General features: G+C 48.3%; 1 protein-coding gene across 4 annotated transcripts in view; it reads left to right on the forward strand.

Moving 5' to 3' along the window:
* Window positions 1-24,923, forward strand: part of DIP2A (DIP2 acetate--CoA ligase A) — a 964,533-nt gene that overhangs the window by 873,452 nt on the left and 66,158 nt on the right. For all 4 annotated transcript variants that reach the window (XM_086956246.1, XM_086956248.1, XM_086956245.1 and 1 more), the window contains one exon: window positions 9,038-9,099. In XM_086956246.1, coding sequence (XP_086812372.1) covers window positions 9,038-9,099 — 62 coding nt within the window. The remainder of the gene's footprint in view (window positions 1-9,037; window positions 9,100-24,923) is intronic.

Genomic DNA, 24,923 nt, shown 5'->3' on the forward strand with positions numbered 1-24,923 from the left:
GTGAGGGGGCAGAGTGTGAGTGGGAAGAGTGTGAGGGGGCAGGTTGGAGTGGCCAGTGTGTATGGGGCAGGCCTATAATACTGAGGTCTAAAGTAACTATTGTTTAGATATGCTACAGTTTGTTTATAGTAGTAATTATTAGTTATTTATATTATCAAATACTTAACATTATGTTAGGACTGTCCAAAATAATATTTCAGCCCAATACTTTTCTATAGCGAGTTTTATTGGAGCCTCTTTACAACGTTGGCACGTTTAGCTATCAACAGTGCCCGACCCCTTCTCTTGTGCAGTGATCTCACCAGCATGCCAAATATTGAAAAGGAAGCCACCGCAAACATCCGACAATTTCTATGCCAACTACCATCCAAGAGACATGTGACGCATCACAGACTTGCAGTACAGGCTAGCATTCAGCTACTCCAGAAGAGGGAACCCTTGTATCCGATTAACGTGACAGCAGGACCTCTGGACACTTAATGACAGCTGTGGAATCTTACATCTGATTGCAAAAGAGGAAGTAGTTGTGGTGCTTTAGACACACTTCAGTTACATTTGTTCTTATTAAGGACCCAATGCATGTGTAACATCGTAAGCCAGGTCTGCCATGCATTGCATTTTGAGTCGTTTAAAACCATTCCACATTTTACAATAGACATACAAATACTTTATATAATGTGCACTGCTCGTCCATTAAACGAGACCTATTGGCTATGCCAATGCTTGGTATTACATTGATAGTGCTATCACAGCTACGACAGAGCAACAAACCCAGCCTGTAATGCGGACAGCACAGTGACTATAAAGCAAAGAAAGAAGCCATAACTGGGCAGGGATGCAGAATTCAAGCCTTTGAATAAAAAAACTTAACAGTGTTGACAGGAGAAGGCAAAAAATGGAACGATAGCCCCGCTGCGGTTGAAAATGTGCTTAAAGTTTGGTTCCGGACTGCGAGCCACGTTGGCAAGCAGGACAGAGTTTGCACCTGTGCCTGAGACAGTAAAAGTGAGAATCAGGGAGGAGACGCTATGTTTGCCAGCCATTTACAAAACATTCAAGGAATAAAGGTTCCGGACACGAGCGTAATTGTCTGATTGCTCGGGGACATTGCTCCGGATTATATGGACCAATAGTAAACTGCATGCTTAGTTCCTGACCCGAGGTCAGTTATAAGATGTCGGCGATGAATTGTCTGCAGGAAACTGCATAGAATCCTAAATGAAGGTGTTTCTTGTAAAGCTGGAGCCTCAAGCTCCGGGGCTGCTAAGAAGAAACAATAATGTCATTGCTTCATAGAGCTGAATACTGTTTGTAATTGCATCGAGTGAAGGCCTGCACATGTCTGACTAGTTTCTGAGCTAAAAACGAAATGAAGTCAAAAGTAAACATTACAAGCCAGTCAGGAAGGTGGCGTCAAGTAAAATGGCTTGGCCCCCGAATCTCACATATCTTAAAGATATTCATTGATGTTGGTCGGATTCGGAATGTGGCCCTATTGAAGGTTTTGCGCCCCCGCTGTTTTGGCTGCAGGGGTCAGTATTACCCCTGGGGCAAAATAATTATTGCGTCAAGTGCGGACTGGAGTTGTATTAAGGGCCGTGCATTAAGGCCCATTGTTTGTGGGTCTCGGCAAGTAGGAGCATATGTAGAAATTCCACGCTGGAAAATTCAAGTCAGGGGACAAAGACCAAGGTTAATTGTTCCTATTGTTAGATATTTTGTGATACACCTACCTGCGGGCTTTATGTCCGCAGCCCGGATTGGAACGGAAGCCAGGCAACCTCTTTTGGGACGGGTGCGGGCCGCAAACAGGAAGAAGACTGGAGTCTACCCCGCCCTCCTGTAGCCAGCCGGAAGATTTGCGTGTGAGCTAGCGGGGCTCCTGTGGTCGCGGAGAGCCCCGCCTGTTGCCAAGACTGACCTGCTGGCTGCCAAGGGAGACAGGGACACGTGGAAAGGCCCCGGTAAGTGTGGGGGGAAGGGGGTGCTCGCGCGTGTGTGTCTGTGTGTGTGTGTGTGTGTGTGTGTGTGTGTGGGTGTGTGTGTGTGTGTGTGTGTGCTGGTGTGTGTGTGTGTGTGCGCGTGCGTGCGTGTGCCTGCCTGCCTGTGTGTGTGTGTGTGTATGTGAGTGTTTGCACACTTCAGGGAATCTGAGGCAGGAGATGTGCACGGCGCCGGCCTGGACGTGCTCGTCCACAGACACAAATAGCCGAGCGTGCCCGACCCCTGTCTCAGATGCCCAGGAGGCGGGCAGCATTAGTTGTCGAGCTGGACGCAATGCTTCGCATTGCTTTCTCCGGCTAGACCTAAAAATGGGGCATGAAAGGGGGGACTCTGTGGCTAATCACATATTCCCTCTTATCCATCCTAATATCAATTTATAACATGCTCTATCAGAGCAAGGGAGGGACATAAGAGAAAATAACTTTCACCATTCTTTCAAGGCATGAGTCATACAAATACCAGGTTAAGGTCTTTTGTGGTGAAGCCTGTGGCAAAATTTGGATTTTCCTAAAAAAAAACGCCAGTTCAAGAATTCAAGCAGAACTGACCAGGGGGTCTCGTCTTTATTTTAAGATTGGTTGTCCTGAAGATGGTCTTAAGGAGTCAACAAATATAAGACCGAAACGTCGACTTTATTGTCCATACCTTCTTTGTTTTGATTAAATCTGAACAGCGGCATCTCTTTTTGTTGTAACATAGGAGTCGTTGATATAAATCTTGGATAGATTGGACTTGAATACAGATGGATTAATGGAGTGATTTGTCCAATTCCTGTTCATTTGTAATTGTTTGTATGATTAATTTAAATGCTGAACAGTACCCTAAATTAAAATAATTTAAAGAATCATTTTTCTATGAAACAAATTTCCCGTGTAGCTCTTTTTTGTATCCAGTGTAATTAATTTTAGAGTCTTGAATACTAAGACATTAATAATTTTAAACAGATGCCAATTAAGTTGGATAGTCCATAACCTATAAGAAGAAACTAGGTCTATATTCTGTGGTTAGTTTCTAACAAACAAATCCCCTTGCAGGCGCATTTGTTATAAACATATATTAGCCCAAGCTCGCAAGGGTATATTGGGTCACCCACTTCTTTTTGACCATAATGGTAGAAACGGCCCTGTTTGTAGAATAGCTGAGGGCCACCATACAGCGCAGAAGGCTGGCTTTTAGGATGGTGCTGTGTTAGAATTTGAGGCGGAGAATAGTGTTTTCCTTTGAAGAAGGAAGAGGGCCTTTAGAAATAAATTGCTGTTAGGGGATAATAGAATGCTTGTCTTTGAGAGCAGGGCTGGCATTTTTTGGGAAAGAACAAGCGTAGTGACATTTTGGGGTGGAGCGAAATTGTGTGCCTTCGTAACTTAGTACAAGACATTCTTTTAAACAGCACTCTTTTTTGGAGGGCAGGGATTCTTTTTTAATATTTTGTGGGGGCTGGTCAAACTACATCGACCCGCACTTTTACCCCAGTCTTAAGACTTGACTATGATTCCAATGAGACCGCTATATAGAGAATAAAGGAGCAGAGCTGTCCTTAAAATGGCTGTATATAGGCACTTAGGTTGATTTTGATGTTTAGCAGTGTGTGGTCTTGTGTTTCATGTCTGACCATTTCTGTGCACCTTTCTCCATGCTGGCCTCTCACTGCCATCTACATAGTAGGCTAGTCGAACAGGCTGGGCAAATTAGCTGATGAGGTACTCTGCTGAGCTCCTTGATTTCATACTTACCTGCTTTTCTTTAGAAGTATTTTAGGTAGCAAGGAGCGGTCTTGTGTCTGTTTGCTCTTTATGTGCCTCACTTCCCTATATTCGACTATCCTCATGAATAATTGCTCAGTGGCAGTGATAGGATTTCTTTTTTTTAAAGAATAGTTCTGAAAAGCCAAGCTTGAATAGCCAAGTAGATGCTGTCATGGCGTTCTGTTTAAGTTGTTTGGCAGTGTCACTGGTCCTTGCCTAATAATGTGGTAGTCCTTGTACAACTAAGGCATTTCTGTGTGCTGCTAAAACTTTCCTTCTATTCAAATGCAAAGTCTCCTGAGGTGTGAATGTATATTAGGATCATATCCTTCTTCCAAAATGAAGTTCTTCACAGGAATACCAGCATTTGAAAAGAGCTTATGAATTACTGCATTATCAAGAATCCAAGGTATGAACCCCACAATGCAAGAAGGAATGCCTCTTCTGTCTCCTCCTTCAGTTTCTCTGCAATACTACTCGTAGATTTGCCTTTTGAGACATGTAATTCCAGAGGCAGGCAGAGCAACAGATTTCACCAAGACTGTATAGCCTGCATTTCTCAGCTCAATACAATTTCACTATTTTCGTGGTGGTCATATTAGATGATGTTTATGAACAAAAGAACCTTGCTCTTCATGACATAGATTAGTGTACATTACACAATTGGTGACATTGTAATAATACTGGTGGAATTATAAAGTGCTAAAGTAGTAAACCTGCAATATATTTGCATTGATGGGGCCTCCACATCATTCATTTGTAGGTTGAGCAAAAAAGGTGAAGTGGGCTAACAGCTGAATCATGTCTACTATTAAGAGGTGGAATTCCAGGAGAATTTGGTCCTATACTCTATACCCATAACATCTTTCAGGGCTGCCAGATTTGACACTATATAGGTCCTCCAAACTCTCCTTGGAGGGGACCTGGCTGTACTGGGATCTATTCTACATCTCACTAGCACATCTGCCCTTCTCACAAATAACTTACCACTCTGTCTGTGCACCATACCTCTGCCTGCCCAGATAATTGGAAAAGTCTTTTTTTATTACAGCTTTTCCCAGGTGTAGAGTTCTGACGCCTCTCTTTTTAGGACGAGCTATAGTGCGCATGCGAAGCATGTGTCTAGCTCGACAACTATTGTTGTCAGTCTCCTGGGAATCTGAGACAGGGTTCAGACACGCACCGATTGCACCCCGTGGGCTCGCACGCCCAGGCCCGCGCTGTGCCCATCCCCTGCCTCATATTCCCCGCAAACACACACACACGCGTGCGGAGGGAGGGTGGAGTCTGCGTATATAGAACTGGGAGGCGCTGCAGGGAAAGCGCTGTACGTGATAAGATCACCGCTCCTGGCCCGAGGTTCTTATGGTGTGTGAACTTACCCCCCAACTTCACCGCCGTGTGAGAGTCCATCAACATTGCCATTAGAAGCACCGCCAGCAGCCCGGGAACCTCGGGACGCCGTTGCCTGTTCCACCTACGTCACCTCCCTGCTGCGCTGTGGTTGGCTCAAAGTTTCAGCCATTCCCGCTGCGTCATCAGAGGGCTGCGCCGGGATTGGCTGCAGCTCTCCAGGACTTCAGTGACATCAGCCTCTCCTCCAGAGATTAATGCAGTGCAGGTGTTCTGCTTGTTTTTGTTTAGTTTCCTTAATTGAAGAAAATGCCAAAATTTTTACTTTTGGGCCACTGTCTTAGTACATGGCGAGGTAGCCTGCTTTCTTTTGTTGTTTTTTTCCTCTTTCGTCTTGCCTGCATCAGTGGAGGAGGGGGAGGAAGTTCTCGGAGGAGAGCGTGATAAAGGGTTCAAATAACCGATCAATGCTGCTGAACGTCCAGTGATTCTTGGCCACCCTCTTAATCTCCGATAACCCCCACCCTCATCCCCTAAAAGAAATCAACCCAACCTTTTGTACTGTAACCGTTAGGGTCCCAGTGTGAGACGCTTTGAGTTTGCACTATAGAAATATAAACAATAACTTGTGACCATCTGGCCCTGGCGCTGGCACTGCACAGCAGGCATCTCTCACTGTCTTAAAGGTCCGTGTGAGTAGCTCGCTGAGCTCTGCTTCATACATCGCTTTCCGGCCTCTCATCTGCCAGGCACTATTTAGCGCTGAGCAGCCTGCGCCTGCCACTTGCAGCTACACAAGGGAACACGCATAGGATAAGAAGCCACAAACAAACCTCTGGCTGTTAGCGTGGCGGCCTTTACAGCTTGAATGAACATGCTGCAGCTGTATGCAGACTGGACAGCTTAGGAGGTAAGATTGTAAGGCAAGGGAAAACACAAAGTCAGAATTTAAAAAGTACCATAGTGCTTGCCATTTTCTATTATTACTTCCCAAAGATACCTTTTTAGTAGCCTTATCATAACAGATTGAGGAAAATAAATACGCTTTTCAACCCATGGCCTGCAGTTTAATTGCAGTCTTTGATGCCTGTTCACTGCTCACTTTATGAATTGCAAGTAATAACAAGCATTTTTTAATTATAGTCTGTCACCAATATTTTCTTAAACCACTTTGCTCTGCCTGCTGTTGGACACTGTTTCCTGCAATGCTTTTTAGTAGCTCCGAAACACGAGCTGTTTGGTTCTTTTTGACTTCCTCTGAAATGTTCTATGTAAGAACGACTTCAGATACATGCCCTTGTTTACAAGCATGTGTCAGGATTTAAAATTGTGTCTGAAATGGAATGCACCCGCTGCCTAGAAGTTGATTCCTTGGGTAGAGCGCTGTTTTTGGTGCTGTAAAATACAGGCGAGTCTTGCCCCTGGAATTTTCACAGAATACATTCCATGCCGCTTTTGTAAAAAACAGAAAAACACCTTCGTGTTAGCATTATAGTTTATTAGCTGTATTTTGAATCAAATGTGCTCAAACGCATTCCTTCGCCCCGCCGTAGAACTGTCTCCCAGTTTAAATGTATTAACTCATTCACACACATGCACTAATCACAGGAATTTAAATGTAATCAATAACACCTGATCCTCCTTCGGACATGCGCCGTTGTTGTTTGCTACTTACATTGGAAAACACCTCTCTAGCTTTATGGGAACGGATAACATATTTTCCTTCTACAATTTTCAGTTTTGTCAGCTCTGCTAGTTTCAGTAGTGCAATAACTATATACTGGCATATAACATTTAAAAATGGAATTGCAATACAGTTCAAGGTGTTTTTCTTGGGAGTTGCTTTGAGTACGTTTTTGAATGCAAATGTGTTTGCCAAAATCTTTAAATGCTTAGATCAAATTGAGTATTTGTTGTACTGTAACCTTCTTAAGTTACCACTCAACGCCACAGCACCACTCAACGCCACAGCACCACTCAGCGCAACAGAATCACTCAGCACCACTGAATGCCACAGCACCCCACAAAAGCACAGCACCACCAAATGCCACAGCACCACTCAACGCCACAGCACTACTCAACGCAACAGCACCACTCAACGCCACAGCACCACTCAACGCCACAGCACCACTCAACGCCACAGCACCACTCAACGCCACAGCACCACTCAACGCCACAGCACCACTCGACGCCACAGCACCACTCGACGCCACAGCACCACTCGCCGCCACAGCACCACTCGCCGCCACAGCACCACTCGACGCCACAGCATCACTCGACGCCACAGCATCACTCGACGCCACAGCACCCCTCAACGCCACAGCACCCCTCAACGCCACAGCACCCCTCAACGCCACAGCACCCCTCAACGCCACAGCACCCCTCAACGCCACAGCACCCCTCAACGCCACAGCACCCCTCAACGCCACAGCATCACTCAACGCCACAGCATCACTCAATGCCACAGCATCACTCAATGCCACAGCATCACTCAATGCCACAGCATCACTCAATACCACAGCATCACTCAACGCCACAGCATCACTCAGCAACACTGAATGCCACAGCATCACTCAGCACCACTGAAGGCCACAGCATCACTCAGCACCACTGAAGGCCACAGCATCACTCAGCACCACTGAAGGCCACAGCATCACTCAGCACCACTGAAAGCCACAGCATCACTCTGAACAACCATTCAACAACAACTGGTTCTAATATGTTCTCTCAATGTTTCAAACTTTATTACAAATGTCACAAAAGATGTTAATATTTCACTTCTGTTCTTGGATTTTCATCAGAATAAAATACACTGAACATAATCTTCCCAAAAGTTATTTACAAAAGTTTAAGCTATTGCCATTATAAATTACAATAACTTTTATTTAAGTATTAATTATTAAAAAAAATAAAAGCCATTGTTATTTGTAATATTAATACATATGTCATGTAAATACAACACATATTGCATTAAATTGAAAAATTGTAAATTGATATTTGTATAGCGAACTACTCACCCGCAAGGGTCTCAAGGCGCTTGTACGAATACCGCTGTGGAACCCCTCCTGGCTTTCCCTGTCCACTCCTGGGCACCCCCAAGGTGGAGGCCAGGCATCCTTAGCGTTTTGGGGGCCGTTGTGGAGATTAAGCAAGCTATTGCCCAGAGTTGCAGAATGGGACTCCATGATTGGAATAGGCACCGAGGTGAGAGAATTATCAGGTCAGTGGAATTTTGAGCCCAGACCCGCCAAGACGGGGATTTGAACCCTGGTCCCGGGCTAAACCTCTGCATCAGGGTCTGCCGCTCTAACCATTGAGCCACACTTCTCCACTTGCCACAAATGCTATAGGTGTCACGTTTGCAAAAGTTAAAACTATTGGCATTGTAAATGACAAAGCTATTAATTTCGCTATTTTCAAAACCAACACATAAATAAAAAATTGGTCATTTACAATACTAATACCTCAAACTTTCCTAATGCGAGACCTATTGCATTGCAAATGCTTGTTCTCTCATTCTCTAGGTTTCTCGCTCTCCTCTGTCTGTCCTCTCTCCTTGCTGCCTCTTTCTGCTGTACACACACATCACCCAGCTGCTGTATCCAGTACTACACCGATTCACCTGATCTTCTGACTTAGACTTAAAGAGAGCAAGAGCAGAGAGTGATGAGAGGGCCTCATCAGTTACTTTGGGTCCTAAAGCTCTCTTTTTACCTTCACTTTTGTGGCAATACTTGTTGTGTGACCTTGCTTAACCTTTATCACTTAAAGTCCTATTCCTGCTAGGCTTGGTTTGGCTGCTGAAAAGTTCATGTGTGCTATTGTTATGATGCATACAGGTGGCTTTTTTGATGCTACTTTATGTATTGTTTTATCAGATAATGTGTTACTTGTTTAAAAGATTCTACTGAATTGCTTTTCCGAACATTTTCTAGGGAACGTCAGGCCCTGATCCAACCACTGTGTTTGTGGATATGAGAGCTCTTCGCCATGACAGGTACAATTGACATCGAATATTGTTATACAATAATTAGTTCCTTATTCGCAGTTAGTTTCCTGGAGTTAGATCATGCATGTGTGAAACGTATTGTAGATCTCAGCTTGTGCACTAACCGGCCATCTAGTGTTTGGTTTGGAATATTAAAGAGTTTAAGTTTCAGTTTAGAGAATGACTGGATACATGTATAGAGTAGAATACAAATATAAAGCTATACCTTATAATCTTTTTTACATTCAATATGCAGTCCCTCCTGATTTAGCAGCTCACACTGCCGAAAAAGAGCCACAAAACAAGGTGCCACTAAAGGGCCATCTCCATCAGAGAAAGCAGAGGTTTTGATTATGTGGGGAAGAGAGTTGTAGTGGGTGTAACAATCTTGTCACATAGCGAACTCTAATATATTGATCTGCTTATATGAAAGTTTCCAATGTAATGGAAAGGTAGATCTCTCCGAAAAAGTTTGAAATAAGGGTGATGAAACTATTGCTGAAGGGAAGGTAATGTTCATAGCATGTATGGCTGTAGATACACATGCTTAGCGCTCCAATACCCACCAGCGATGCTCATCCTTTAGACAAAGACAGCAAAAAGATTGATGCAGCAGACAAAAGGGTGGCAGTCAGAGCAGCGACTCTGTGACAGATAGCTAATTTGGTGTTATTCCCATCACGTCCTGATAGGATGCAGTTGGAGGATATGCAAGTGCTCCTTAAACGTCTACCAGAGCAGTATAGAAAATGTGAGAATGAGATTGTGTCTGAGATCAAAGTCATCTCTAACACCAGCATTCACTGTGCATTAGATTCCTCAGACACAATCTAGGGGCATCAATACCAGCATTCTTAGACGTCATCCCTGGCTCTGTTCCTCCAGGTTCATGTCCAAAGCCCCACAGCATTTCTTCAGCCACCTGTTTGACGAACTGCTTAACGTCATCCTGCCTTGTAATGTTGGGCTTGGATTTTTGCAAATTGTTTTTCATTGAAGAAGTTGCACATGGTTACTGAATCCATATTAGATTGTTTTATTCCCCCATCTGATTTGGATGTGCACTCGTGTCCTGTACCAGTTTTTCGTTGGGCCCATTCAGTTGCTTTTTGGATTCCATTGTGTCAGATTCACCTGGAACTTTCATTTAATGGCACCTGTGTACTTTCTGCAGCACTAAAGACTAACGTCAAAGTTCTGGGGTGTCGAGGGCTTTGTGTCAATTGGGATTTGAGAACCTCTTTGAGTCCTTCTTCACCAGAGAATGCTGCATGTGTGATGGAACTGACTTTTTCAGAATTGCCCTCGATGCCATTCAAAATATTCGTGGTCAGACCACCATAATGTGTGCAACTTGTGTATGTCTTACGTCCACAACGACGCCTCCTGTCTGTCCTGCCTTATATTCAGATTCAAGAAAACCCTCTGATATTGAAGGGACTGGGACTGAGCACACAGGAAGAAGTATCAGCAGAGCACCTCTGACACCACAGATATCTTTGGGAAAGAAGATCGCCTCAGTGTTGAAGAGCAAGACATGGCTAATCTGGTCTTCAGACTGTGTGATCAACACTCCGTCCAGAAACAGTGTCCTCCAATGAGTTTTACACCAAGGAGATGAAGGACATAGACCTGGTGTCAATGACCATCCCTCGTTGCAACACCACGCTCAGGGTTGTGAGTATGCTTTTCGCCCCTGCATCCCATATTAACAAACATAGGGCCCCAGAAGAAGTCTCACACTGAAGTGGAGTACCTTTCCAGATGGTATCTAGCTCCAAGCACAGAAGCCAAAAAAAGCCAAGCCGAGAACCATGCTTCCTTTAGGTTCTGGCCGGCACAGGCAAAAAGCTTCAGGCCAAGCAAACCTCCACCCAAAGTTGTCAACCTCCATCAGCTGTCAAGTACAAGCCCTTCCAAGGGCACAGAACAGCACCAGTCCATCCGAAGCTGGCACCAAAGGCTACATCTGCACCGGTGCTCAAGACTCAGTTAGTGCCAAAACTCTCCTCAACGCCAAAGCCTTGAGGCCCCCGAGGCTCCAATCCTATGAATGCTCCAATAAGAACTGTATGCAAAACAGAAGAACTAATTTATTTACCCAGTTACAGGCAAAATCTTGGTGAAAACATCTCCACCTCCAGAATCTCTTCCTTGCAAGAGGAGACTGGCATTTGAGGGAGGGGGGGCAGTCTTCTGCTGAGTCACTACCATAGAAATGGAAGAAGAGAGTCATCAGTCCTCTTCCTCTGCCACGCAGCCCACCTCTATCACCACCACTAACCCCCCAACTTCCCCCACCACCATGACACCCATGCACACCACTTTGCAGACCTGCTCAGCTGGGTGTATCCACAAGTCCACAAGTGAGAATGTCCCCCCAGGTCCTGTAAAGGTACTTCCAACCTTGGGGCTCCCATCAGGTACCCCTGTTAGCTACCACCGAAAATGCAAAATGCTTGCTCAAGCTTTGCTGACAAATACCGACTCCCAGAGCCCATTGGCAATGCACTATGGATGATTGGTCAGTGATATATGCACATGCTTTTCCACCTCTCCCACTGCTTCCCTTTGTGACAAGGAAGCTCAGGCAATCATCAGTAGCTTTCATATCTGATAGAGACTACTAGCCGCAGATTCCTTAACGTAGCATTATCCCCAGGCGTGAGACTGGACCCGGAATTTTTTTTGCCACAGCATCCGTGCACGCCGGGGCGACGGCATCAACCTACTCCACCCAGGCGTTGTCCACGTATGTGACATCAGCGAGGTAACATAAGTCCCACCCCGGCGTGCCTACTTCAGTTTTTTCCTTTTCTGTGTGCAACGCGGATACGGTTCGTTCTCCGGGCCTGTTTAGGCCTTTCCCTTTCGCTATTGAGCGGGTTTGTGGGAACAGTGTGTGGATGCCTTCGGGCTTTAAGACGTGCTCTTCTTGTGGCCGCCTGATGTCGGCGACGGACTCTCACCTCATTTGCATGTGGTGCTCGGTTGGAAGATCACGGCTCCACTAATTGCGAGGCGTGCCAACAGTTGAAGCCGAAGTCGTGGCGGGAGCGCCGGATGAAACTTCTCTCGACTCGCATGTCCAGATCGGCTTTGTTAACTCGATCAGATTCTGCGGAAGGTTTTCGAAACAGCTGGTGTCGTCCTCCTTATCCCTCTCCTAAGCCGCAAGAGTGACGCTCCCCTGTTGGTAAGGGTCGCAGTTTGTCCCCGAGGGCTGGTTTCCGGCCTGTTGGGGTTGTGGGCTCTCTGCGGGTGATGCGGCCCACCTATTGCCCCCCTATCCACCTTTTCTCAGTGAGGGGGCACCGAGAACCCAGATGGAGACATATGCGGCGGCTTTGCGGGCCTCGCTGGCTTCTCCTCCTCCTTCCCCTCATGGGATGTCGGCGGATCCCTTGCGTTTTGTGGGGCCCTCCACAGCTGCTCCGGCGCCGACTGGCTCGGCTCCACGCTTGGAGGATGTGGTGCCATTGGGGGTGCGGCCCTTTGGGGGTCCCTCCTTCGGACCATGGCGCCTCTGCTTCTCCGCAAACTCCCGCAGGAGTCCCTGTGGTGTCACGGGAGGTCGCCGGGGCTCGGGTTGCATCCCCGAGCCCATCTCGGCCCTATGGAGGCAGTGGAGAAGGCCAGAAGCATTTTAGATACAGGAGGATCAGTGGCAGTGATCCTCCTGGACCTCAGTGCGGCCTTCGACACTGTCAAACACCAGGTTTTAATCCAGCGTCTGAGAGACATTGGAGTGAAGGGCACGGCCCTGAAGTGGCTCACATCATTCCTCAACGGCCGTTCCTTCCAAGTTTGGGAGAATGACAGCCACTCCCCTGCGGTCCCCCTCCGCTGTGGAGTACCGCAGGGTTCATCACTAAGCCCGACGTTATTCAACGTTTACATGTCCCCGCTGGAGGAGGTGGTCACCCCGTTTGGAGTGACGATTAGTGGTCACCCCGTTTGGAGTGACGATTATTAATTACGCCGACGACACCCAGCTGGTGGTGACCCTCTCACACCCTCATCAAGATCCCTCCGATCTCCACAGCTGTCTTACTGAAATCCATGGTTGGATGAACACCTCAGCACAGAAACTTAACGGGTCCAAGACCGAAATCTTGCTGCTTGGACAAAAAGAGCCCTCCTTGCCGCCCAACATCTGGCCCGCCTGCTTACGTGATCCCCCTGCTCCCAAAGACGAGGTTAAGAGCCTAGGTGTATGGCTTGAGAAAGATCTGACCTTCAGAACCCAGGCAAAAAAAACTGCGGGAATATGCTTTGGACTTCTCAGGGCATGCAGGAAGGTTCTCCCCCTGCTCCCCTCCACTTCCCGGAAAATGCTGATCCAGGGCCTTATTTTGTTTAGGCTCGATTACAGCAATGCAATCTACTTGGGAGCCCCGGAAGCCACATTCAACACCTTACAGAGAATTCAGAACGTTGCTGCCCGACTTCTTACTAACACCCCGGCCAGATCATCAGCTAAGCCAGCATTGAAGCATCTTCACTGGCTCCCAGTCAGAGAGAGGGTGGTCTTCAAGGCCCTCTGCCTGGCACATAAACTCCTTCACAACAAAGGTCCACCCATTCTCAAAAACTTCATCATTCCTTACAAAGCTACCAGGTCACTCCGGTCAAACCACGAGAACTTCATCACCGTTCATAGAGTGAAAAAAGTCCGGTCCGGAGGCCGCCGCTTTTCAGTAAACACAGCAAAGCACTGGAATAGTCTCCCCCGGAAACTGAGAACTGAACCAAACCTCCTCCATTTTAGGAAAGCACTGAAAACTCTCCTCTTCCCCTGATCTTCCCGTCCCTTCCGCTGCTGCTCCCTCCTGATTCCAGGTTCTAGCGCTGGGATGCTCACGGGTTACTACGTGCTCTACAAAAACCTTAAATAAATAAATAAAAAATGGACAGGCGGCGATCTTGTCTGAGGCCGAGGTGACGCCACTATGGCGCCGGCGGCTGTTGGCCCTGGCAGCGTCACAGGGGTCGGCGGACCCCCCTCGTCCCATCATGGGTCGAGGCTGGCGGTGGACCCCTCGTCCCGCTCCAGGCCCCTCTCGTCCCTCCACGCAGGCGGCTTCCTCGTCATAGGTCGAGTCAGCGCTGTGCCTTCGCCGCCTCTGCTCCGGCCCAGCCCTGGTCTCCTGCGCCATGTGGTGTGGAGGAGGCCTGTCCGGCGTCTCCTTTGGCGCTGGCCGACGATGACGTCCTGCTCAGGTTGTGGACTCTACGGCACCAAAAAGGCGTCTGGTCGCCGTCTTGTCTTCGGACGCCCCCTCTTCCCCGGTGGTTGGGCTCCTGTTGGTGTCGTCCTCACCAGAGACGGGCCGCCGCGTCGTAGCTTTTTCCCCGACGTCATCAAAGGGCGGTTCCTCGCCTGTGCTGCGGTCGCGGTTTTTGCCAAAGTAGCCACAGGTCCCCCACTCCTCGGTCCCTCTTCCTTCTTTCCGGGCCAGGCCCTTTCCCACTCCGCTGGGCTTAGGAGATGGCCGCCTTAGCTTGCAGCCGTCGCCTACGGAAGAGCTGCTTTCCCTACTGCGGGGCCCTACAGAGGCGGGTGCAGCCTTTGCTCACGCTGTTTCCACGGCTGTGGGTATTTTGCGCATAGGTGATCCGGCTGCCCATTTCCCTGTGGATCATCTTTTGGAAGTTCTCCACCGGGGCTCTGGTGGGAGGGAGCTGCTGCTTTCCTTTGAGGGTTTGCTCCATTCTTCTCTGATGGGGTCTTGGGGGCGCCCCACCAAGGGGAATCCGGTGCCCCAATGCAGTCTGCATCGGCACCTTCCAGCACCGCGTGACCCGGTGTGTCTTTCCCTCCACCCCTCTGCCACCAGTCCCCTTTTGCGGACCACCTTTCCCTCCCTGCCGCCACTGTTGTCTCCACCATCACGGGAGGCCCATTGGCTGGACTCTAGGGGGCGCAATATGTTTGCTTCGACCAGTGCGGCCCTGCAGGCCTTTAACACTTTGTGTGTTGGCCAGGGCCACCTCTTGCTTATCGGACTCGGTGGAGTCCCTTGGATCTGCCGCTTCTCAGGAGGGTGCTTGTGTTGATTTGCGGCACCATGCATTGGATGACCGGGAGCTGGCGGCGTTTATTCTTCGCTCTGCTCTGAACATCTCAGAGGTGCTTGATGGTGCCATGGCTTCTTTCGTTGCCCTTCGCCGCCATGCTTGCCTTCGAAACAGTGTGTTCCCGGAAAATGTTCGGCAACAGCTGGTGGATCTTCTCTTCGATGGCGCTCTTTTGTTCCTCGCCCCGGCAGACACGGCTATCCAGAGGTTCTTGGTGGGGCTTCGGCCTCCTCCTCCTCCTCCTCCTCCTCCTCCTTCTCCGCCTCCTACTTCTCCCCTTCCCCCCCGGTGACCTGTGAGTTGAGTTGATCTGGTCTTTGGGCGCTGTTCTTTCGTTGGAGCAGGTCGCCCCAGTTGTATGATCTGTGTGCTTCATGTGCATTCAAGTCCTCTTGTTGGGACTGTGGCTCTGTTGGCTGCAGGCCGACCCTTCTAGACTGTGTGTTTTTGCTTTGGATTATCCACACCAGGTTGGCCCTGAGATTAGGCCTTCTGTTTTTTTCTCTTTGGCTGCTTGACCAGCCTTCTGCGGCTCTTTCTGTTGTCCTCTGATGCAGAAGTTTCTTCCGAAGAGAGTTCCCATGTCTTGGGACTTAACATACCCTAGGTGGGGTGGTGGTAGCTGTTATATTGCTTGTTCTGTGCTGGTGAGTTGTGGTTGCCTTTTGGCCTTTGCTCCACGTGGCATCTATGTAAGTTGGAGGTGCAATTCCCTAGTTGGAGGTTGGAATGCCTTTATGGCGCTGTAATGGCTGGATTTTCCGCTTAGATGAGATCAGCCCCCAGGGGCCCCTATGACCCAGCCAAAACGTACTCACCTTCCCTCCTTAGAACGTATTCACAATGGATAGATATACAGATATATATACAGGTCGCACCTAAGGATGGGGAATGACAATACACATGTATAGATTTTCTACAATATCTTATTCACATCAGTTGGTCTCGCGGCCACCCCGACCCAGACCGATCTACCCTAGGGCAGATATGACACACAATCCGGTGCGTCTACACATGGGCCTGCAGAACCCAATGCTCCCTTTTCCAAACGGTTCGCAATCCGGCAAACCTACACGCCAGTCTCCCCCCTAGCGCTCTCACTTATTCAAGCCACAATCTTGTGGGTATCCACGCTGGTCTCCTACCCAGCGTTCTCACTAACGCTGCATATCAACGACGACCACATTCCTATGAACAGTCATCAGGACAATGTCTCAGTTATCTACTCGGGATAAAACTATAATAATGACTTTTGATACGGTTCCCAAATTATATAATGTACCTCCTATTCTTGGCATCAAAGGTCCACTCACTCCCTCTTTGTTCGATCACTATCTACCTGATCGGGATTTCACATCCGTTCACATAAACAACTCTCGACTAGGAGTTGCATTTACCGAGATTGAACAGGAACACGAGGCACACGGTAATTCTATAAGAATTAGGATATTTATTGACAATAGACACAAATCACATTACTATGCAACATAATTTCTGCAAAGAAAAGGTAAAGATTAGAGTGCACGCTATTTGGGAAAAGGACGGAGGTCACCTGGTTAATATGAAGTCTGGACTCGGCAGTCATCTAGGTTCCCTTCTCGTCTCTGTGTCCTGGCTCGCCTTGCAGTCACACCCCAGCCGTCACAAGTGCACGTCTGCACCGCTAGGCTCAACCTCGTCTGCTTCCCTCCAGGGCACCGGAACCTTGCTGGTTATTAGCTACCGTCTCTCTCTCTCTCTCTGTATCAGTGCGCTCCGCGCTAATTCTCCTTCAGTCTTTCTCAGAGAGTTTCGGTCTTAAATCTTTCTCGGACTTCAAAGATGGCGACTGTCCGCCATGAGATAATTAATGGCAGAGATGCTAACGGCTAGATGTCGCCTACGGACTAACTGACAAACTGACTAACACCTTCGCTAATATCAAAGCCCGTTCCTTCATGGAAATCTACGGCCAGTAACCTGCCGCCCACCAAATTCTTGTACCTCCCCGTACCAAGGACACGTTCCCAGCCGGCCGGCCTGAAGTTGTGTCTTCGGAGTGGAGAAAAATACATTCCTTCGATAAGGGCCAGCCTGAGCCGGTTCTCTCCAAGCGAACAACAGCTTAAAACTAAACATTACACTTCACCTAGAAAGCCTTCTCGAGCTACCGGGCAGAAAGCAAAATGGAGTCTGTCTCGTTTAAGGCCTACGGGGCCCACAATATGCGTAACTCCATGGAAAATATCCTAGCATGTTAGCAAATGGGCAAATCATGACTAATACTTATATATCTATCCCCTAACTTAAATTCATAAGCCCTACATTAAGGAAAGTGACACGAAAATGCCCTAATATATGTAAGACAGGGGCCCTGTCTATAGTCCTAATCCCTATGCTATGGGGATGATAGGCTGGAGTCACTCTCCATCATTCTCCCTCTCAAAAGAGCCAGAAAAGGGCAGCCATTACAGGCGCCCCGTGATGTCCTTCTCCGGGGTCGCTGCGCTGTTCACCTGGTCTGACCTGCTGTCCGCAGCCGGGCGTTGTGGCTCTGGTTCTACTTCTTTTTGGGTCGGGTGTGCTTGCCCCTCTCTGAGGTGTGTCCGGGCCCTTCTGCGCCTCCATGTTCTCTGTGCCGGGGGCCGAGATGGATTTTATGTTCCTCCTTCTTTCAGGCGCAGCCTGCCCGGTCTTCCTGGGCGCCCTGGGCTACTGCTTTCTGCTTCCGACTGCTTTATTGCTGTTGGCGCTGTTCTGGCTGGTCTATTGACTTCTGGCTGTGGTGGGCTCAGCTGCCCTCTTCGCGGGGTGTATTCCCGGTGGGGTGGGGTGGGGGGTGGGGGGGTCTTGCCTTCTTTCTCCCTCGACTCCTTGGAGCCTCTAGGTTGATCTTCTTCCTCTTCCTTGCCTTGGCCTTGGATGGAGGTTCTGTTGCCTTGTATGGGCTTGGGGTGCTTCGGCCTCCCCTTGTCTTGCCCTTGTTTTCTCTGTTGAGTGGGAACGGGCTTCCTCTTCTTTCTTCTTTTCCTCTTCCCACACCCCCCTTGGGGTCGGTGGTGATCTGTTTGTAGGGGTTCACCTTACCTGAAGGGACGGGGCAGCTCGCACTGTTCGTTGGACTAGTCCCCTGTGGGACCCTCTGTTATGTCCACGCTGGTTGGGGTCCTCTCGCAGACCCTTCTTCCCCGTGGGTATGGCTAAGGTATCTCATCTACGTTAAGGACTCTGCGGCTAGTAGTCTCCAACAGATGTACAAGTTACTTAGCTTCAGTAACGATATATCTGGTAGAGACGATTCTAGCTGCAGATTCCTTCTTGGGCCCGCCCTTCCTCCCCGTTCTGCGAGGACCTTTGGCTTGGTCTTCTGCGTGCGCCTCCTGGTGGGTGGCTATGTCTTCTGTGAGTGCATTCTTTCTCTCTTTTTGAAGGGATGATTCATCTTGTTTCTTGTTCCTTTCCTCCTCTTTTGGCACATTGGAGGACGGGTTTATAGGTACTCCTGTGCCCCTCTTCTCTGGTTTCTCTAGGATTGGGGCTTGCCTTCACTCGCTTCCCTCCCCTCCCTCTCCCCTTTTGTTACTAAGGGTTCTGGCCCCTCAGCTGTACTCTGGATTGGGGTCATCTAGCTGAGCTTTTGCCTTTTGTTCATTTAGGGGGTTGTCGCACTCTGTGCTGGGGTTGCATTGGAGGTTTGTCCTTCCTGTTTGTCTTGAACTGGCTCCCCTTCCTTGTTCTTGGTTGGGGTTGTAGTCCTGCTACATGTTGTCATGACATTTTACATATGTTCCTTGTCTCCAGGGGGGGGCTGTCTATGTACTGGCAGGGTAGCTGCTCCGGGCTGTGCTCTGTTCTTTCTTTTTCCTGCCTTTGGGTACTGCAGTGTTGACACTGCTCCTTATGGTGTTGTTCGTCACCATTCCTTTTTCCAATTTTCTGCTCTTTCGCACACTGTTCCCATACTCCTACAGTTTTGTCTGATGGCTCCGCGTTGTGGCGCGGAAAAGTTCTGCGAAGAAAACTGATGTAGGGAGGCTGTGGCAAAAAAAATTCCAGATCCAGTCTCACACCTGGGGATAATTCTACGTTAAGGAATCTGCAGCTAAAATCGTCTGTACCAGATACATCGTTACCGAAGGTAAGTAACTCGAACCGTAGTGGCACCAACCTGGGTCAAACAGCCTTGGTTTTCCACTCTCCCGGAGCTATCAGTTAGTCCCCCACAAGGGCTTCCCCTCAAGCCAGACCTTCTCACACCTAGACATGGCCAGGCACTAGGATTCAGGGCAGCTCAATCTTGCGATTTTGCATCTGAGGTCCTAGAATTCGGGTGCCTCTGCCTCCCCCAAGAATGTATTTCCATCCTGATGGAGGCCTGACACCTCACAACAGGTGCATGCTGTGCAGCCAAATGGAAAAGGTTTGTGCATTACTGAATTGCCAACAAATCCGATCTTTTAAAGTCCACAGTGCAGACGATTGTTGCCTACCTATTGCACCTGCGGATGGCGGATCTTGCCGTCACATCCACACATTTGCTTCTGTTTAACAGCATGCTGAACAAATAACACAACTTTGGTCCGGATACAAGTGGTGATAGCATTTATGGAGGGACTCAAAATGGTCGTACCCCCAAGAGAGTACCTCCTTCTTCGGCCTGGAACCTCAATATAGTCCTTACAAGGCTTATAAGTCCACCTATGCACTCATGCCCTGTGCACCTTCCTTTGCTGGAAGGTGGCCTACCTTGTTGCCATCATCTTCAGTGAGCTACAGGCACTAACCATTCAAGGAACCTTCATCCAGGTCCATAGAAAGAAGGTTGTTCTTGGAACCAACCCTAAGATCCTCCCTAAGGTGTTTTCACCCTTCCATCTTAACCAAACCATACAACTCCAAGTCTTTTTTCCCAGACCCATTCTGTGGGAGAAGGAGCTATGCATGTTAGATGTTAAGAGGTCCCTAATGTACTACATAAATAGGATCAAGTTATTCCTAAAGTCAAATCAGCTCTTTGTCTCCTTTTCTAAATAAACCTCACAAGGGGCAACCTATCTCCAAAGTTGGCTGGTTTGTGAAATGCCTTTAAACGTGCTAGCTAAAGACAAAAATAGATCTCCATGCCCCTCCCAGGGCGAACCCTACTCACAAAAAGTGGGCTATTGTCCTCCTTGGTCACATCCCCTTAGCAGAAATGTGTAAATTAGAAACCTGGAGAACCCAAACACTTTTGCCAAGCATTATTGTGTGGATATCTTGATCCGTCAGCAAGCTCCAATAGGCCAAGCTGTGTTAAGGATATAATCCATACATTTGCACCATCCACACAATAGCCACAGCTGCTTGGAGGTTACTACTATACAGTCTATGCTAAGCATGTGTATCTACAGCCACACATGCTACGACTGGAAATGTGTATAGATACAGTCCAGTGCCTTCACAGTGTGTACTGATTCACTATTAGATGTGGCTCCTTCAAAATAACTAACAAGCATTTGCAATGCAATAGGTCTCGTATTAGGAAAGTTTGAGCTATTGGTTTTGTAAATGACAATTTTTTTATTTATGTGTCGTTTTTTAAAATAGCTAAATTAATAGCTTTGTCATTTACAATGTCAATAGTTATAACTTTCGCAAATGTGACACCTATAGCATTTGTAATGCAACATGTTTTGTATTTACGTGACTTAGATGTATTGATATGACAAATAACAATTGCTTTTAATTTTTTTAAATAATTAATACTTAAATAAGTGATTATAATTTATAATGGCAATAGCTTAAACTTTTGTAAATAACTTTTGTGAAGATTATGTTCAGTGACGAAAATCCAAGAACAGAAGTGAAATATTAACATCTTTTTGTGACATTTGTAATAAAGCTTGAAACATTGAGAGAACACATTTGAACCAGTGATGCTGTGGTTGCGCTGAGTGATGCTGTGGTTGCGCTGAGTGATGTTGTGGTGGCGCTGAGTGATGCTGTGGTTGCGCTGAGTGATGCTGTGGTTGCGTTGAGTGATGCTGTGGTAGCGCTGAGTGATGCTGTGGTAGCGCTGAGTGATGCTGTGGTGGCGCTGAGTGATGCTGTGGTGGCGCTGAGTGGTGCTGTGGTGGTGCTGAGGGATGCTGTGGTGGTGCTGAGGGATGCTGTGGTGGTGCTGAGGGATGCTGTGGTGGTGCTGAGGGATGCTGTGGTGGTGCTGAGGGATGCTGTGGTTGTGCTGAGGGATGCTGTGGTGGCGACGAGTGATGCTGTGGCGTTCAGTGATGCTGTGGTAGCGCATAGTGATGTTGTGGTGCCCCTGAGTGATGCTGTGGTGGTGCTGAGTGATGCTGTGGTGGTGCTGAGTGATGCTGTGGTGATGCGATAGAGTGAGGGCGATAGATAGATAGAGTGAGGGCGATAGATAGATAGAGTGAGGGCGATAGATAGATAGAGTGAGGGCGATAGATAGATAGAGTGAGGGCGATAGATAGAGTGAGGGCGATAGATAGTGAGGGCGATAGATAGAGGGAGGGCGACAGATAGATGGATAGAGGGCGATAGATAGAGTGAGGGCGCTAGATAGAGTGAGGGCGCTAGATAGAGTGAGGGCGCTAGATAGAGTGAGGGCGCTAGATAGAGTGAGGGCGCTAGATAGAGTGAGGGCGCTAGATAGAGTGAGGGCGATAGATAGATGGATGGATAGATAGATAGACGGATAGATAGATAGACGGATAGATAGATAGACGGATAGATAGAGTGAGGGCGATAGACAGATTGATAGAGTGAGGGCGATAGATAGATTGATAGAGTGAGGGCGATAGATAGAGTGAGGGCGATAGATAGAGTGAGGGCGATAGATAGAGTGAGGGCGATAGATAGAGTGAGGGCGATAGATAGAGTGAGGGCGATAGATAGAGTGAGGGCGATAGATAGTGAGGGCGATAGATAGTGAGGGCGATAGATAGAGGGAGGGCGACAGATAGATGGATAGAGGGCGATAGATAGAGTGAGGGCGATAGATAGACGGATAGAGTGAGGGCGATAGATAGACAGATAGAGTGAGGGCGATAGATAGACAGATAGAGTGAGGGCGATAGATAGACAGATAGATAGAGTAAGGGCGCTAGATAGAGTGAGGGCGCTAGATAGAGTGAGGGCGCTAGATAGAGTGAGGGCGCTAGATAGAGTGAGGGCGCTAGATAGAGTGAGGGCGCTAGATAGAGTGAGGGCGCTAGATAGAGTGAGGGCGCTAGATAGAGTGAGGGCGCTAGATAGAGTGAGGGCGCTAGATAGAGTGAGGGCGCTAGATAGAGTGAGGGCGATAGATAGAGTGAGGGCGATAGATAGAGTGAGGGCGATAGATAGAGTGAGGGCGCTAGATAGAGTGAGGGCGCTAGATAGAGTGAGGGCGCTAGATAGAGTGAGGGCGATAGATAGAGTGAGGGCGATAGATAGAGTGAGGGCGCTAGATAGAGTGAGGGCGCTAGATAGAGTGAGGGCGCTAGATAGAGTGAGGGCGCTAGATAGAGTGAGGGCGCTAGATAGAGTGAGGGCGCTAGATAGAGTGAGGGCGCTAGATAGAGTGAGGGCGCTAGATAGAGTGAGGGCGCTAGATAGAGTGAGGGCGCTAGATAGAGTGAGGGCGATAGATAGAGTGAGGGCGCTAGATAGAGTGAGGGCGCTAGATAGAGTGAGGGCGCTAGATAGAGTGAGGGCGCTAGATAGAGTGAGGGCGCTAGATAGAGTGAGGGCGATAGATAGACAGATAGAGTGAGGGCGATAGATAGACAGATAGATAGAGTGAGGGCGCTAGATAGAGTGAGGGCGCTAGATAGAGTGAGGGCGCTAGAGTGAGGGCGATAGATAGAGTGAGGGCGATAGATAGAGTGAGGGCGATAGATAGAGTGAGGGCGATAGATAGAGTGAGGGCGATAGATAGAGTGAGGGCGATAGATAGAGTGAGGGCGATAGATAGATGGATGGATAGATAGATAGACGGATAGATAGATAGATAGACGGATAGATAGATAGACGGATAGATAGAGTGAGGGCGATAGACAGATTGATAGAGTGAGGGCGATAGATAGATTGATAGAGTGAGGGCGATAGATAGATTGAGGGCGCTAGATAGAGTGAGGGCGATAGAGTGAGGGCGATAGATAGAGTGAGGGCGATAGATAGAGTGAGGGCGCTAGATAGAGTGAGGGCGCTAGATAGAGTGAGGGCGCTAGATAGAGTGAGGGCGCTAGATAGAGTGAGGGCGCTAGATAGAGTGAGGGCGCTAGATAGAGTGAGGGCGATAGATAGAGTGAGGGCGATAGATAGAGTGAGGGCGATAGATAGAGTGAGGGCGATAGAGTGAGGGCGATAGATAGAGTGAGGGCGCTAGATAGAGTGAGGGCGATAGATAGAGTGAGGGCGATAGATAGAGTGAGGGCGCTAGATAGAGTGAGGGCGCTAGATAGAGTGAGGGCGCTAGATAGAGTGAGGGCGCTAGATAGAGTGAGGGCGATAGATAGAGTGAGGGCGATAGATAGATAGATAGATAGATAGATAGATAGATAGATAGATAGATAGATAGATAGATAGATAGATAGATAGATAGATAGATAGATAGACGGATAGATAGATAGATAGATAGACGGATAGATAGATAGATAGACGGATAGATAGATAGACGGATAGATAGATAGACGGATAGATAGATAGACGGATAGATAGATAGACGGATAGATAGATAGACAGATTGATAGAGTGAGGGCGATAGATAGATTGATAGAGTGAGGGCGATAGATAGATTGATAGAGTGAGGGCGATAGATAGACAGATAGAGTGAGGGCGATAGATAGACAGATAGATAGAGTGAGGGCGCTAGATAGAGTGAGGGCGCTAGATAGAGTGAGGGCGATAGATAGAGTGAGGGCGATAGATAGAGTGAGGGCGCTAGATAGAGTGAGGGCGCTAGATAGAGTGAGGGCGCTAGATAGAGTGAGGGCGCTAGATAGAGTGAGGGCGCTAGATAGAGTGAGGGCGCTAGATAGAGTGAGGGCGCTAGATAGAGTGAGGGCGCTAGATAGAGTGAGGGCGCTAGATAGAGTGAGGGCGCTAGATAGAGTGAGGGCGCTAGATAGAGTGAGGGCGCTAGATAGAGTGAGGGCGATAGATAGAGTGAGGGCGATAGATAGAGTGAGGGCGATAGATAGAGTGAGGGCGATAGATAGAGTGAGGGCGATAGATAGAGTGAGGGCGATAGATAGAGTGAGGGCGATAGATAGAGTGAGGGCGATAGATAGAGTGAGGGCGATAGATAGAGTGAGGGCGATAGATAGATGGATGGATAGATAGATAGACGGATAGATAGATAGACGGATAGATAGATAGACGGATAGATAGAGTGAGGGCGATAGACAGATTGATAGAGTGAGGGCGATAGATAGATTGATAGAGTGAGGGCGATAGATAGATTGAGGGCGCTAGATAGAGTGAGGGCGATAGAGTGAGGGCGATAGATAGAGTGAGGGCGATAGATAGAGTGAGGGCGCTAGATAGAGTGAGGGCGCTAGATAGAGTGAGGGCGCTAGATAGAGTGAGGGCGCTAGATAGAGTGAGGGCGCTAGATAGAGTGAGGGCGCTAGATAGAGTGAGGGCGCTAGATAGAGTGAGGGCGCTAGAGTGATAGAGTGAGGGCGCTAGATAGAGTGAGGGCGCTAGATAGAGTGAGGGCGCTAGATAGAGTGAGGGCGCTAGATAGAGTGAGGGCGCTAGATAGAGTGAGGGCGCTAGAT

The sequence above is a fragment of the Lissotriton vulgaris genome, chromosome 2_1, assembly GCF_964263255.1.
Source record: "Lissotriton vulgaris chromosome 2_1, aLisVul1.2, whole genome shotgun sequence".
In the NCBI taxonomy this organism is placed as follows: Eukaryota; Metazoa; Chordata; class Amphibia; order Caudata; family Salamandridae; genus Lissotriton; species Lissotriton vulgaris.